This window comes from Heloderma suspectum, chromosome 10, assembly GCF_057233095.1.
Source record: "Heloderma suspectum isolate Gila_16-S chromosome 10, 16-S_ref, whole genome shotgun sequence".
NCBI classification, from domain to species: Eukaryota; Metazoa; Chordata; class Lepidosauria; order Squamata; family Helodermatidae; genus Heloderma; species Heloderma suspectum.
The window spans coordinates 11,066,013-11,083,078 of NC_139467.1; the positions used below are offsets into that span (position 1 = coordinate 11,066,013).

The window sequence follows — 17,066 nt, forward strand, 5'->3', positions numbered from 1 at the left end:
ATCTAACTTCACAGCTGTGCAGCCCACATGCTAGGGGACAGCATCACTTATTAAATTGCTACATTTGTATTTTACATACAGAATCCAAAAGGGAGATGTAAAAAAGGCTGAGCTTTAAAAAAAAACAAACCAATCTGTCCCCCTCAGCTGTCAAAGATTGTTCAAGGGGGCTGCAAACAGGAGCAGAAGTGTTTGCAACATGGCTCCCTCCCTGACAACCATTCCAAATGAGGGCAATGCTTCCTGCTCTCACTCTAAATTGTCTTTGTGACATCATGATATAGCTCTGACTGGCTACATGACACCACGATGTCACTGTGTTAATTATGTGATTCCTGAGTCATTGGGATCACTCAGGATAGGAGGGGCACCAAAGGATATAAAATGGTGCCCAAGCAGTAGCAGAGAGGGAAAGACACAACTACAAAAAGCAAAAAACAAATTAAAAAACCTTATGTGATGAGAATGTTGGAGGAAATGTGGTCACAATTACTGTAAAACAATTTTTTAAAAAGCCACTGTACCGATGTTAAGTAACGCCTGTAACATTTGATTTATGGTTTATCACATAGTAAACGTGGGCCTTGAGAACAACCATATGTCGACCAATTGCATATATTGTGGGAATGTGAGAAAATTAATATATATTGGTCTCTATGTAATTGAGCAAATTACAGGGTACAAACTCCCAGATGATCCTTTGAGAATTTTGTTTGAAAGGATGTACACATAATAATGATGTAAAAATTGCTATTGCTCTGCTTATAACTGCAAAATATATTTTTTGGGGGGGGAAGGTTGTTCTTCCATTATCTGACTGCTTTCTTCAGAACCCTGGCATGTAGCCATTATAGTAAAACGTATTTATTATACACATGGTAGAGAAAATCAAACATATGATACTAATTTTGTGCAAAAATGGATGGTATCCAAAATGGGTTGGATCCAGATTACCAAGCAGTTTTAAATGGGGTTGTGAGGAGGTGGGAGTGAAGTGACAGGTGATCCACCACTTGCAAAGTCTTGGTAGTTCATTCTAGCCAGGGCAGCAGGGAGCGAGGTTTTATTTTCTTAAATTCTCCAGCAGGATTTTTTAAAATCCCCCACACTTCCACTGAAACCTATGAGGGGAAATTAACTGTGCTAGCTCCAGGCTGGTGTACTAAGAACTTTTTCTACACAAGGCTGTTAATCACAGTATCTACTTTTGGTTTCATTGCAGAATTGAGATGCGGGTTCTACACAAAGAGCTTTCTCTTTCCTGCTTTTCTGCTACATAACCTCTAGGTGGTACTGTGCTATAGCAGAATACTGCAATTACACAAGTAGGAAAATACCTTTTCTTTTTTTTTCAGCAATAATACTCCATTTTCCCCACTCTAAAAACGCTCCAGGAGAGTGTTCTTAAAAAAACAGAAGCGAAACTGGAGGATCACAACATCATCTAAACAACCTGCAAACAACCACGAGCAAGGAATCACGAGTGCACAATAAATCCCTCATGTAGAAAAGCTCTAAAGGTACCTGGTCCTGGGGCCTCTCAGAGAAGCATGGGTGTTTGGATCCAGTGAAGCCAAGGCTGCCGCTGCCCTGCTCCTAGAACACCCCGTTTCTGGGCCAAAAGCCTGCAGCAACACTGCTGGCAGAACACTTATACCAGATTTCCCCCAAGCTGGTGCCCTCCAGATGTTTTGGACTAGAACTCCTTGCAGTCCTGACCACTGGTCATGCTGGCTGGGGCTGATGGGAGTTGAAGTCCAAAACAACTGGAGGGCATCAGGTTCAGAAAGGTTTGTTGTTTATTTATTTCATTAATATACTGCTCAATAGCTGAAGCTCTCTGGGCAGTTCACAAAAACTAAAACCACAAAGTGCTACATAAAACGATATCAAATATGAAAGCTTAAAACCAAAAAATAACAGTACAACCAGAATAAAACCTAGCAGCAATGCAGAGGTTTAAAATACAGATTTAAAAGACCAGAGCTAAAAGACTAGGAAGCTAAAATGCTAAAATATTGGGGGAATAAAAAGGAGGTGGGAGGAGTACAACGTAGGCGCCAGGTGAACCTCTCTAGGGAGCTCATTCCACAGCTGGGGTGCCACAACAGAAAAGGCCCTCTTCCTGGTAGCCACCCGCCTCACTTCCTTTGGCGGGGGCTCCCAGAGAACCCCTGAGGATGATCTTAGGGTCCAGGCAGGCACATATGGGATGTATGTAAGGTTGCCTTACATTCACAGAGCTTTCTGCACGCCATCCAGGGGCTTACATGGCAGCTGTGCCAGCCTGCTGGTGGAGCTCCTCTCCACGGTAGAGGGGCACTTCCACTTCATCATAATCCCCCAGCAGTTCCAAGAGGGTAGGATTGTTCTGCCTGTTGCAACACTATTCCCTTAGCTGGGAATAAGCCCCACTGAACTCAATGGGACATCTGAGTAGGCGTATATAATGAGATTGCACTGCTAATACTTACATCGTTCTGATTTTCTTTTCTTTTTTGTTAATGTGTTCGCGTATTGTCAATGGGCTTATTATGCTATGATAGTTTAATGTTCTGATACTAACATTACAAAGAATATTACTAATGCTAATGGTACTGATCTCTTTTATGTATCCGTGAGTTTGATACCTGTTCTATTCCTATGTGTATTTTTTCTTTCTGCTGTTTGCAATAATTATCATGATGATGGTAACAACAAGAACCACAAATAAAGAAATCTGCCCCCCGCCCAACTATTAATGGCTTTTGTGAGGAACATTTCAAGCTCTAATTTCTTCCCAAAATGTTCACAAGCAAATAGTCAAATATTAAAAGTGAGAAATGCGTCTGTTTCAGTATTTCCCAACCTGGTGCCCTCTGGATCTGTTAGACTGCAACTCCCATCATTCCCAGCCAACTGGGAATGATGAGAGTTGCAGTCCAGGTTGGGGAAGTGTGCTCTACTGCTTATAGCTGAGATAATTCTTCTTTCCATTCCAACTGAAATGGTAATACACTTTTCTACTATACTTGAATAAAATTTGGCACAGTCGCCAGGGCGCCAGATAAGATTGCTTTGTTGGGGAAGGGGGCCCATCAGCCATCCATGGCTTAGACCACACTGCTGATTTCCAAAACTGCCGACAGACTGCTGGCAATCAAGGCAGAGGCGCCTCAATGAAAATCCCGCGCTCAGGATTCGCAGCAAGTGTTGGGAGGGACAGGAACACAATGCACCTTATGCATGATAGGAAGATAAGAAAGCAGGATGGATGCTGATGATGGAGATGCTGGAGAAAGCAGGTAGGGAGACATTTTTCTCCCTCTCCCTAGAACCCAGTGGGGTCATCCCATGAAGCCGATTGGTGGGAGATTCAGGACAGATAAAAGGAAGTCCTTTTTCACACAGGGCATAGATAAACTACGGAATTCACTTCCACAAGATGTAGTCATGGCTGCCAACTGGGATGGCTTTAAAAGAGAATTAGACAAATTCATGGAGAATACAGTTATCAGTGGCTACTAGTTCTGATGGCTATATGCTACCTTCATTTTCAGAGGCAGTGTGCCTATGTACGCCAGTTGCTGGGGAACATGGGCGGGAGGGTGCTCCTGCACTCATGTCCTGCTTATGGATTTCCCGTGGGCAGCTGGTTGGCCACTGTGCAAACAGAACGCTGGACTAGATGGACCTTGGTCTGATGCAGCACGGCTGTTCTGATGACAGAGCTCAGCACAGCCAAGGCTTGGAACGGCAGTACTGTCTGTAGGGAAGCTGTACACGCAGCCAGTTGCTCGCACTGCGCACGGCTGAGCTATGCAGGGAACATCTGGTGAGCTGTAAGCCTCCGGCTGGGATCCCATCAAGTCTGATACAGCAAAAGCTGGGTCAGCCCCGGTCAGGCCCTGAATGGGTGAACAAGTTAATTGGCTCTCTTTTACAGGCAGTGGCTTTGAGCCACCACTAGGTGGGGGAATTCCTTCTGAATCACGATCATCATCACCACCACCACCACCGCCACAGCTGACAGAAAGAAAACTGTGGGGCAGGAAGGAGAAGTAGTCTAGGCTTAAATGGAACTGGGTTTAGTGTCCTGTACCTGCTTTCTAAGCCAGAGCTCAATCCTGGGACAGCAATATGAAGACGCACACAAATACATTTCCTTTTCTTTTTTAAAGGACAATCTCCTAGTCCTTAACGTGCAATCCTACACTGCAAGGATAGGCTCAGAGATACAGAGCAGAAATCTAGCTGTCCGATGGGCTGGTCCCCCACAAGGGAAATGTATTGTGTTGCTTATGCTACAGCCAGGGGTGTGAGCAGTACTAAATCACACTCCACAAACGCAAGATTCCACACAGAACTCAGAATTACATAACCTGAGAATCTCAGCTTTTTTTAAAAAAATAAAAATAAGAACAGGTTTCTAGTCCCTAACACTGTAGATTCCCATGTAAAAAAAACCCATTAAAAATACAAAATCAAATTGTGGAAGCACACGATGAGGGAAGCAGCCCTTACAGTTAAGTGATATAAAAGGGGGGGGGGGGGCTTTCTTAGAAGCCACAGCAAGTTGTTGTGGTTGTTGTTGTTAACCAGACCTCAATTCAAATTTGGTAACAGTTGCCAGAAACCAGACAGAAGCATTTTGCTGGCAGATCTGGTCCTCAGGCTTCTGGCTGGTTGCCCATCCCATCCCTACGCTTTCACCTTGAAGCAAAATGTATTTTAAAGAACCGCACAAAGAAAATGACCCTTTGAAAAGGCTGCGCTGAGCATCACATCGCTGTGAGAAGGAGACGCACATCAAAAAAGCAAATATCCCCTCCAGCTGGATTTCTATGGCAGGGTCACCTTTCATCACTGCCAAAACAACTGCTGAACCAGATCCAATGTTCCACTTCAGCTGGGGACACGGAATCCATTTCTGAAGCGAGGGTCTGGCTTTAAACAGTGAGGGTGGAACTAGATGCAAGTTCTGATGTAGATGTTGCTGCCGAAAACATCAGCCCCTCATCCATTTAACCCTCTGTGCCCGCTAATGTTAAGTTCCTGCACCATCACATGCTGTGATGGTTTACCAGAGCATGTTTCAGGAACTACAAGGGAGAAGAGGGGTAAAGGGTTGCCATTTTGCAGGGCATCACATCTAGTCAGGGTCTGTGGGTCAGTGGTAGAGCATGTGCTTTGCATGCAGACAGTCCCAGGTTCGATCCCTGGCATCTCCAAGTAGGGCTGGAAAAATTCTGGCCTGCAACCCTGGGGAGCTGCTGCCAGTCAGTGGCGACAATACCGGGCTAGATGGATCAAGTGTCTTACTCAGTATAAGGCAGCTTCTGATGTTCCTAGTTCTGCCCTGAGCAGGGCTGGCCCAAGATATTTTGCTGACTGAGACAAAGGACAAGATGGTACCTCCCCCTCCCCACTACCACCACACACATATACATTCCATGTACAGAAGCGGACTAGACTGGCATTTGAATATTATTTCAACACTGGCAACTGGATAGCATCCCCACCCCAACCCCAACCCCCTGCACCTGAAAACAGCAGACTAGCTTATGGGGTGCAAGGGAAGCCACACGAGACATGCTGCTTTCCAACACCTCCCCACTGCTCTCAACCCCCTGCCTCCCCAGCATCTGAGCCGTCTCACTCTGCCTAATAAAAGGGCCGGCCCTGGCCCCAAGTCTCCCATTTGCTCTAATGGAGCCGGTTTTATTGGGGAGGAGGGTTTCTCTGCTCCGACACACTGGCTGGAAACAAAAGTACCTGAAAGCATGTCCAGAGGGCCTCTCTCGCAGCACTGAGTAAGCAGGAAAACGATCAAGAATCCTGCTGAAGGGATTCCACGGCAGAGGCCAGTACCAGCTCCAGGTCTCTTGAGCAAAACACCCTCAATGGGCCCCTCCCTTGGAGAAGGTTACAACAGCTGGGATTGTTCAGCTTGGAAAAAAAGGAGGATAAGGGGAGACATGGCAGAGGTCTACAAAATTATGCATGGTGTGTGGGGAATGTGGATAGGGAGACATTTTTCTCCCTCTCTCAGAATACTAGAACCTGTGAAGCTGATTGGGGGGAGATTCAGGACAGATAAAAGGATGGACTTCTTCACACAGCGCAGAGTTAAACTATGGAATTCTCTGCCACAGGGTGTAGTCAAGGCCACCAATTTGGATGGCATTAAAAGGGGGTTGGACAAATTCCTGGAGGAAAAGGCAATCAACGGCTACTAGGCTAGAGGGCTAAGTGCTACCTTCAGTACCAGAGTCAGTGAACCCATGTACACCACTTGCTGGGGAACATGGGTAGGAGGGTGCTGTTGCGCTCATGCCCTGCTAGTGGGTTTCCAGTGGGTTGCTGGTTGGCCACTGTGTGAACAGAACGCTGGACTAGATGGACTTTGGTCTGATCCAGCAGGGCTCTTCTCACGTTCTTCTGTCCGCCTTCTCACTGCCATTGTCACCAGCTGTTCTTGCTCCTCCTCCTCTTTCTCACCTGCACTATAATTTCTTTGCTTGACAGGTGGGGGCATCTTCTGTTCCTCCTCCCCACCCCCGCCATTGTTTGGGCCAGAGAGAGAGAGAGAGAGAGAGAGGGATGAATAAGCAGGTTGCAGTGACAAAGAGGAGGAACAATTCCAGGGGGCTCTTCTCAGTGAGCCCCTGCTGGGCTGTGGGCCCTCAGCAAGGGCCTGATCATGCCTACCCTTGACGCTGTCCCTCTCAGGGATGACAGGCTAGCACTGAGGCCGGAAGTGGTGAGGCGATATGGGGCACAAAACCATCCAACTGAACACAAGCAGCCTCAGCATGAGAGCTGCCCACTGGTCCATCTAGCCCAGTATTGCCTATTCTGACTGGCAGCAGCTTCCCAGGTTGTGTCAAACAGAGACCTCTCCCAGCTCCGCACTGGAGAGGCCAGGGATTGGACCAGCTTTCTTCTGCATACAAAGCATGCGCTCCATTGCTGAGCTATGGCTCCTCGTCCTCCCCAGCGTACAACGAGGGTGAGATTTGCACACGTAAATGCACACACATCAGCACCTTCCCAGTACTAACCATGGTGGTCAGGATGTATTTGTAGAAGGCAGACGTCATCCCCAACTCCGAAGCCTGGAAAAAGGAGAATCAGAGGGAGAATCAATTTCATGAGGGCTGTGAGCCCCTTTCACTGGCAGCAACCCATCAGTATTGGCAGCCCCCTGCAAAAACTCCCTTTGAGTACTCACGAGCCCCTAAGGATTTTGCAAATGCTCAAAAATAATATTTGAAAACTTGATGATCCAACCCCCTGCACTGAAAGGCTGCTTGTAAGGAAACTTCTACTGGGGGGCTGTAGCCCATCCAGGGGACCCTCTTGGCCTAAGGGTCTCCTGTCAGGGTGGGCTTCCCCCTTCCCTGCAGCACTTCACTTACGGGGAGCCCTTCAAAGTGGGAGGGGTGATGGGTTTCTCCCAGCCCCAGCATTCTTTTACTGTCTTCAAAAGCTCTCTAAGGGTTGTGAGTACCCATCGGGGAGGCTTGCAAAAGGCCGATGGTTTCCGAAGAGAGCAGGGGGACATTTGCTCATCCCTGGCTAAGAAACACTTGCCTTCTAGGTTGTTGCAATCACCAGAATGCAGAATTCAGAGTCATTAGGATCAACATGACGCTTCTACCCCAGAATCGCCTTTCAGCGGTCTTGACAGGCCATTCTGAGATTAGCAGCCCACCTGGCAGAGTGTCCAAAACACTAGGGATGGATGAAACTCTCAGTTTTGATTTCTCTCCATTTCTCATCTTAAAGCCAGTTTGTCTCAAGGTTTGAGAATTTGGCTTTTTTAAGTTTGTACGAAAATACATAAACATTTTTGTGCACATTTCTCCTAATAAAAGCATTTTGCCTAATGCACACATTTTTGCAAGCACGTTTCCTAATACAATGCATTTGGGGACATTATTTTACCAAACAGATGCATCTTTGTACACATTTGTTGATTGGTGAACTCCACTGCAAAATTTGGAGAAGTGCAAATTGTGAAGGATAACTGAGTTTCGGTTCACATAGTGGTTCGAAAGTGCGAAATTGGGGGAGTTCAGATTAAAATACAAATTGAACGAATTTCTCTTCCATCTGTATCAGACACAAGGTAAATGTCGCCCTGCCCACAGTGTCCAGGTGGGGACTGAAAGTGCCGTAAGCTTGCCCCACCGCAGCAGAGCCCTACTCCTCACCTTCTTGAGGATGAGATAAGAGATGGAAGCATTGGCATCGATGATGATGGTCGAGATCTTGTCATCTCGGATCTCCTTGAGCAGTGGCGTCGGATCGTTGGTGTCATCCAGCATCCGGATCGACAGCGTCTCCTTGGAGATGAGAAACTGGCGCACTAACTCCTCCAATCGCAGCAGGCCTGATGGGTGGGATTAGGAAAGGAACAGGGGGTTACGCCAACATTTTGTTCAAGCCAGAGCCCAGCCCAATAGTTTGGCTTCAGTGCCCAGGACTTGGCCTTGGAATAGTTTGATCAGGACATAAAGGCATTTGTGCTGATATACACCTCTCCTTTTATATCTTTCTGTGCCCATTCAGACTAATATATGAGGCTCTGCTTTGCATCCTAATTTTCAAGGAGGTTAAGATCAGCCGGCCTGTCAAAGCAGGGCCTTCTCTGTGGTGGCTCCAATCTAGTGGAGTGGGTTTCCCTGGCCCTATCTCCCAGCATTCAACCTTGTGGGAATATACAGGTGCTCTGTTTTTCCTTGCAGCTTGTGCTTGAGCTGCATGTGCTTAAGCCAAACCAGACATGACGTTAATTGGATCTCCACATTTAAAGCACATGCTTTAAAAAAAAAAATGCAAATAGCTGTCGCTACAGGAGCTGATGACGATCAGGATCGCAGCATGCAGGGAGGGGGAGTTTAACCCCTGCTGTGGTCCTCGTGAAAATCACTCCTATTTGCATTAAAGGGAAAGCTCCTGTGGACAGCAAAGGGCCGGGGGGGGGGGGGGGGCTTTTCTCTTCATGCAAACAGCTTTGGAGGAGCGTTTTTTGTCAGGGCCATAGCAGGAGAGGAAATGGTTAAACTCCCCCTCCCCACTTGCTGCGATCCTAATAATTATCACCCCCTACCACTATCAGCAGCTGCTATTTGGATATGTTTTTAGAAGCATGCACGTTAAATGCAAAAACACATTTAACATCACATCGAGTTTGGCCCTCACTGTAACAGGAGATGAATATAGACAGAATCACCCGACAATTATCACCAACCTAAACCTAGGGGAAAAGGGGATATCACCCACCTAAGTTTATGGGACATTTTCTGCGCGCGTGCGCACGCACGCACACACACACACACACAGTCTACACAATTTCTAAAACAACTCATACAGGAGAGACAGCGTCTGCAGGCTTCTTCAGAACTGAAGCGTCTGCTGCCCTCCCTAGCAATTTTTCTTCTAGTAAACATAAGACAAGCCCTGCTGGATCAGACCAAAGTCCATCTAGTCCAGCATTCTGTTCACACAGTGGCCAACCAGCTGTCGACCAGGAACCCACAACAACAGCACCCTCCTGCCCATGTTCCCCAGCAACTGGTGTAAATAGGCATACTGCCTCTGATAATGGAGGTAGCATATAGCCATCAGGACTAGTAGCCACGGACAACCTTATTCTCCATGAATTTGTCTAATCCCCTTTTAAAACCATCCAAATTGGTGGCCTTCACTACATCTTGCGGAAGTGAATTCCACAGTTTAACTATGTGCTGTGTGAAGAACTCCTTGCTTTCATCTGTCCTGAATCTCCCACCAATCAGCTTCATGAGATGACCCCAAGTTCTAGTATTATGGGAGAGAGAGAAGAATGTGTTGGCACTGATGAGGCCACATAACATCAGCAGCAAGAAAAACAGCAGATTTTTTGAAGACTGAGTTAGTTGGTGGTGGCTGCACATTCTGTTTTGGACATGCGCTGGTATGACATTGGAAGGTGGCCTAGAGGGGAGGGTGCCTTTGAGCATGTGAAGAGCATTCCTTCCATCTACAAGGCAGCACAGCAAACTAACACATCTCTGGAATGACTTTCCAGTTCAAAAGGGCAGGACTTTCAGGCAGACATAAACTCCAGGTCAACTGTTTGTAAAACAGAACATAATCGAGAGCAGGCCTAACCAACAGGGAGACTGACGTCCAGACCCGGTCCATTTGAAAAACAAAAAAGAAACCAGATCACCAACTGAACCAGATGTAGACGTTCCAGAATTGCTCCTGTATGATTTGTATCTTTGTGAAGCCTCAATGGGCACTACTGATGACTCCACGGCAGCACAGTTTTTCCCCATACACCCACACACATAATCCCATTTCCTTGTTCCCACCAAAGGGCACAGCCATATTTTCTCACACTCAGCCTTGGCGCAGATGAGGCTAGCCGAGGGGTAGTTGAAAGACTTGAGAATGCGGGATACGGCCAGGCTGACATCCTCATTGCTGGGGTAAAGGCTGACAGAGGCAAAGCGCAAGTATTGCAGCTTGGGGGTCTCTTCAGGACCCACCTTAACATGGGGGATCTAGGGGAGAGAGAAAAAGTCATTCATTTATGGCACAAGCCACCCTTTCCTGCTCCCTTCCCACAGCTGAGAAGTCTGGGATTCTTCATTTAGATCAGATTCTGCAGAACACAAAACCCCAGGATCATATGAAATGCTACAAATAAAGCACATTTACATAACTTTGATTGCTTAAGGCCACAATCCTATGCATATTTAGACAGAAAAAAGTCCTACAACCCCCAGCATTCTCCAGCCCCATGCTGGCTGGGGCATGCTGGGAGTTGCAGGACTTTTTTCTGTCTAAACATGCATAGGATTGCACCTTTAAGCATGCATTTTGGGATGTGTATAACATACTGGGTGGGCTGCAGAACATGTTTTTTCCCCTTTCTTGCTACCAACTGAAGAAAGCTAACATTTTTTAAAAAACAAAGGAGAGTGGAAGTTTGAAATAGAGGTGATGGGACAGAGACTGGGAGTGTGGGGAGGGGGAAGGCTGGGAGGTGTAATGAGTGAACAAAGCATTTATCTCGACTGAAAACTCCTCACAGAGCCCCAGCGGTGTCTAAGCTTTTTTCTATGTAGCTATGAGGTCTAGAAACCTACTTGTTCCTTTAAAAAAACAAGTGGAGAAAAGTTTGTATTCTGGAGACCCTGCAGGAAGAATTGGCTTCTGTTCATTTCTACTTCCCACAGCCATGCAGATACCTAAACTTCTGCCTGCATCTTTGGAGCTCAGCTCCTGCCCCAGGTGTTAGCCAAAGAAGTTTCTGTGCGCCATTAGCACTGTGGGATTCCAGTGTAGGCCACTGGATTGGAGAACCAGTCCTGTACTAGTGTATATATGGGCTTGTCCACATCAGGCTTTTTATCCCGTAACTTTACCGAGGCTTCTGCTTCCATTTTCTTTGCGGGATTAAGATTGCTCCTTCTCACATACTTCTACTTTTTTCCCAGGAGAGTTCCTTTATCTGCAAGCTCTATAAGTCTCATTATACAGCCACTAGATGGCACTGTGTTATAGCACCACTTCCTCTTTTCACAGTAAAAATCAACTCAGCATATTTAGATAGCTCATTATCCACAGTCTTTTAAAAAAATGGGATAAAGGTCACAAAACAAGGGACAAGCCCTGGAGCTTGATTACGTCATGTAAAGGACCCGCAAACTTTTGTAAGTAACCAATCTCGATCACAGGATAAAAGCCCCATGTGGAGAAGCTCTGTCTGTTTATTGGGGTGGGGAGTAGAATTCAATTCCATGGCCTCCACTAGAAATATGGGATAACATCCCAGAAACGATCAAACCCATGATAAGTGCAGTAACAGACGAGGTACCATTACCTCTTTCTCCCCACAGATGTGGCTGACAATAGAAGCAGAGGCTGGGCTGGAGGCCGGGCCCAGCACCGAAACGACACCCTTGGGCAGAATCTGACACACTGTGTGAAAAAGAGAGTGGGAAGAAGAGGTTATGCAAACTGACCCCTCCGCACCCAAGCTTGTCCTCAGCCTTGTGCCCAGATGATCCAAGCTATTCTTTCTCAACCTGATGCTCCCAAGTGAAATCTGGTAGTAAGAATATTCACAGTGGAGGCCAGTGGCAACAATGTAAGTGGGGCGGTGAATCCGCTCCACGTTTCAGTCAGAATCCATCAGAATGCTAAGGGAGCTCTCCAAGGTGCAAAGCTGACCAAGGCACCCATGGAATCACCTTGGGGAGCTCCTTTAGACTTTTGACTGATTCTGGCTGAAACCCAGAGCGGATTCACTGCCCCACTAACATTGGAGCCACCAGCCTCCACTGTGACTATTCATTGTCTTATTAATAATGGTCTACCTTACAGGGTTGTTGTAAAGACTGCAGAGAAGCACTATGAAAATGCCAGCCTATTCCAACCACAGCAAAGAGCATTCTAGCACCTTGAAGACTAAGGGTGAAATGACATGTTATGTTAAACCACCTCCCCGAACACAGCGCCTTCAAGATGGGTTGGACTACAACTCCCATCATCCCAAGCCAGCATAGATTATCATGGCTGGGGGTGATGGAAATTGTAGCCCAGCACATCTGGAGGACACCAGGTTAGGGAAGGCTGTGTTAAACGTGCCGTTAGGTAATGCATGTTTTTTTAAAAAACACACCTTTAAATAGCAACTGGTGTCCTGATGAAGAGCGTGTCCGGCGGAAAGGGCATTAACTTTTCCCTCCCACCCCACACACATACCCCTGCTTTTCACCCCCGAAGGGAAAGTTGCTATTGGTCCAATGGCAGCTTCCCTCCCATGCCAAACAGCAGCTTCATGGGAAGCATGTTCTTTGGAACCACAACATGGACGAGGGAAAGATTTTAACCGCTCCCTATTTAAAGTTCTAAACAGTACATTTAATGCAGCATAGCCTTTGGCCCTAACAATGCTTGTTATGCAAGTAGAACCCACTTCGACTGATGCATGAAGTCATCAAAATACTACACGTTATTATTATAACTGGCACGGATGGCATCACTGCGGTCATCACCCTTGGCACGCAAAGCCGCGCTACTTCCTCCTCCCACGGGCTTGGCAGATCGCTTTACACCCCATTTTTTGCGCAGGGAGGCCCACACACAAAGTACACACACAACGTACTGGTGTCGGTGGTCTCGTATTGGCTGTCCCGCTGCAGTTCGAAGATCTCCACCTCTACGCGGGCTTTGGCGGGCACCTCGATGATGCTGTTGATGTGCTCGCGGGCCAAGGCTAATGCCAGTCGCTCCCCACGGCCACAAACTGTCTGGTCATCCAAAATGGCGGCTGGCCATGGGGACGGGAGCAGGGCAGCAGAGAGAGGGGAGGAAGAGAAAGACGTCAGCTGCAACTTGTCCCACTCGTTGCAGAAAACCTCGGTATGGAAACACCACTGTTACCTGACGGGAGACTCTGCCCAGTCACTTGTGGGTCCCCAAGCAATTTTTCTCAACCACCTGACTGAGCAGAGCTCCCCAGTGCCCCAAGATGTCAGGCAGGCCTGACTTTAACCTCATTATTTTAAAACTGCCCCCTTTCGTTACCATTATATATTCCCCCTCTGATCCTCACCAACCTTGCCTTGCATAAACATCATGCCTGCTCAGGGCCCCACTGTGTCATTCGCCACCTTAAATGGCAAAGCCCCCTTCAAGCTGGCCCAATCCTTTCCAGGGAGCACACGGCGCAGGGAGATGCTCCTTGTTCTGAAGCAGCCCTGTCCCCCGGAATCAAGCTCACTAGCTCCGTAGAGAGCAATGCCTGCAGATTACATGTTTTGCCAGTACTCCGGTAACAACGGAGGAGAGGTCTATCAACGGCGATTAACCGTGACAGCTAAATGGAACCTCCGTCTACCTCCGCTTCCAAACACTAGGCAAACAAAGAGGGGAGAAGTGCTGCTGTCATGCCTTCCTGGAAAACACCCACAGGCCACGGCTGCTACCATTGGTGATGGCACCTCCAATATGGCCACTACATGTGCCCGGGCATGGCACACATTTTCTACAGCAGGGGCAGGCAGAAGGCAGATCGGGATCTACCAGCAGCGTTCTGGGTGATTTGCAGTAGATTAACAAGGCTCTCTCACTCCCAACTGTTGAACGATAGCCCCTTTTTGGTCTAAATTAGACTATTATTTGAATCCCTGGTCTGTAGTAATTAACCCAGGGCTGGCCCTACCATTAGGCAAGGTGAAGCAGTTGCCTCAGGCGGCAGATGCTGGGAGGCGGGAGCGAGGTGTTCAAGGAGAGAACTGGGTGCCCTGCAGCCTACTCTGTGCCCCCTAAATTAGCCTGCTGCCTTCAAGTTCAGTGGAGAATGTAGCCCCCTCATTAGTGTTGAAGGCAGATTCCTCTGCCAGTTCAGTCAGCGTCTGGACATGCGTTTGGCGGGGCGCCATCTTTGCTTCAGGCAGCAAAATGTCTTGTCCCAGCCCTGAACTCACCTGTCAATTTAAGAACATAAGAAGAGCCCTGCTGGATCAGGCCAAGGACCCATTTAGTCCAGCATTCTGTTCACACAGTGGCCAACCAGTTGTCGATCAGGAACCCACAAGCAGGGCATGAGCGCAACAGCACCCTCCCACCCATGTTCCCCAGCAACTGGTGTACATGGGCTCACTGCCTCTGCTACTGGAGGGATCACATAGCCATCAAGACTAGTAGCCGTTGATAGGCTTTTCCTCCAGGAATTTGTCCAACCCCCTTTTAAAGCCATCCAAATTGGTGGCCGTCAGTACATCCTGTGGTAGCGAGTTCCATAGTTTAACTCTGCGCTGTGTGAGGAAGTCCTTCCTTTTATCTGCCCTGAATCTCCCTGCAATCAGTTTCATGGGATGACCCCACTGGGTTCTAGTATTCTGAAAGAGGGAGAAAAATGTCTCCCTATCCACGTTCTCCACACCACGCATAATTTTGTAGACCTCTGTCATGTCTCCCCTTACCCTCCAATCTGCATTTGTGTATGCAGGCCACCCCAGTGTGTACGGCTCATGGGATACAGAAAGTTACTGGTTCTTCCCCATCCACCCCTACCCCAAGCCACCACTGTGCACCTGGCTCCATTTGGTGGACCTCAGGAGTCTAATAAAAAAGGAAGCCGATTCTGCAAGCCCACCCCCGCCTATGGCACTCACTTTGGCAGCATGTCCCTCCCACACACACTGCTTCAGCCTGGACCTCCAGACCACCCCACCTGTATCCTAGGGCGTCCGCACACTCTTTGCCTTGGCATCACACCCCTGCCACTACCGGCGCAGCTTTGCCTTCTGACCAGAACAATAGAAACAGCAGCAGCAATGACAGCCCAGCTTTTAACAGCAGCTGGATTTGCAGAAATCAGCCAGTGACTCCTTTCACAGCATGGAGCAGCCTTCCCCAACTGTGTGCCACACCCAAAAGATGTGTTGGACTACCTCTCTTCCCCAGCCAGAGGGTGATAGGAATTGTAGTCCAGCACACCTGCAGGGCACCAGATGGGGGGAAGGCTGGCACAGAGTTAAGGATGATGATGATATTTGAATAAAAGGCAGAGGAGCACAGGCCAAATGCTTCCGGTTGCTCCTAGCGCCAGCCATGCCCATACTGGGGAACACAGCTGATGCCATCCTGCCAGGGAATACGGTGCGGTGAGCAACCTGCGAGGGGCCTGCAGAGAAAAATCATTTGCTATTTCTCCCTTTGGGCAGCAAGGCTGGCTTACAACAGTCCTGGCACTCCTTCCTCCTCCAACCTCCGTGCCTTCTCAGGCAGGGGAGGCAGGCATCCCCTCGGAACACTGCAGCCTTCCAGCAGGGGATGGAACATTTAATCATCCCCTCCCAGCTGCAGAAGATGGAAAGGTATCGTAGCAGGTGAAAAGCAGGGAGGCAGCGAGGTGAGTGCAGGCTTGTCCACGTGGGTGTGCCCTGCCTCCACCAACTCTGATCCGGGCACAGGAGTTCTGGCCCCCAAGGGTGCAGTTCCTTTTCGACGACAGCTCTCCTGAGAGGGCTTTGGGCAGCCCGCAAAAAGCCCTTCCATTCCTTGTGCTCTGCAGCTCTCTCCATGTTCCGTCCGTGTCCTGATTTATTCCCCCTGCAGCTGCCTGGATGCTCGGATAACGGATGGACCAGCTCAGCAGACCAGACACAGCCCCCCCCCCCCCCCGAGCTATTCCTCATGTTCAGGGTCAGGCTGCCCCCCGAATTCCTGGCTCCCTGCCCCCAGCAGCTCTGCCGCCTCGGCCTCAATCCCCTTCAGCAGCAGTTCCCGCGCAATTTGGGGGCCCCTACGGGGAGTTCCCCTCTTACCCATGCGCAGAGACGACAGCACCTCTAGGCTCTTGTGGGCGAAGCCGAGAATCAGCAGCAGCAGCAGCGCGGACAAAGCCGGCATCTTCTACCCCTCCTCATGGAGACAGTTCGGCCGTGGCCTCTGCGCTGCCACCTGCAAGCAGGGAGAGGAGGGAGAGACCCCCGTGAGACCCTCTTCCAGCACACGGAGCAGAACTGAAGGCTAGGCCAAGGTTCTCACCCCAGGAAATATTCTCCCTCTGCAAAAACGGGGCCTGGTTTTCTACTGTTTTTTGTGGGGAGGGAAGAGAAATTCCACTGAAATTTTCAGGGGGCACATTTTGCCACTTGCCTTACTTAAATTTACAAGGTGGAGGAGGATTTTTCATTTTTTCCTTGCTTTCAAAACCATTTTTAAAGCCCCACGCTGCTCACAGAGGCGCTGGCTCGCTCTGCCAGTTCCCGCCAACTGAACTTCCCAGAATGCCACAGGAGCAATGCGATGTGATGTGGTTTCGCTCGCACTGCGTTCCAGGAAGTGCGGCCAGTAGGAAACCGGAGAGAGGCAGACAGTGTGAGAGATGCGCCACTGTGAGCGACGCCAGTCCTTTTCTTTTACGTTAAAAAGGAAGGAAAAATATCAAAAAACCTCAGCCACCTTGTAAAGTTAAGTAAAGTAACTGGCAACAACCAGCATCGCTAACCAGATTTTTTTTTTCTTCCCAAGATATTTCCTGGGGGGTGGACGATGGTTCCATTTTGCCC

The 17,066-nt window shown here is 48.5% G+C and overlaps 1 protein-coding gene across 1 annotated transcript in view; it reads right to left on the reverse strand.

Moving 5' to 3' along the window:
- Positions 1-16,455, reverse strand: part of GRIK5 (glutamate ionotropic receptor kainate type subunit 5) — a 46,024-nt gene extending 29,569 nt beyond the window's left edge. Inside the window, exons 1-6 of the mRNA XM_084815080.1 lie at positions 16,320-16,455; positions 13,151-13,315; positions 11,864-11,961; positions 10,373-10,538; positions 8,199-8,377; positions 7,044-7,097 (exon numbers count right to left, since the gene is read on the reverse strand). Coding sequence (XP_084671206.1) covers positions 7,044-7,097; positions 8,199-8,377; positions 10,373-10,538; positions 11,864-11,961; positions 13,151-13,315; positions 16,320-16,404 — 747 coding nt within the window. The 5' untranslated portion in view covers positions 16,405-16,455. The remainder of the gene's footprint in view (positions 1-7,043; positions 7,098-8,198; positions 8,378-10,372; positions 10,539-11,863; positions 11,962-13,150; positions 13,316-16,319) is intronic.
- Between the last annotated feature and the right edge of the window lie 611 nt (positions 16,456-17,066).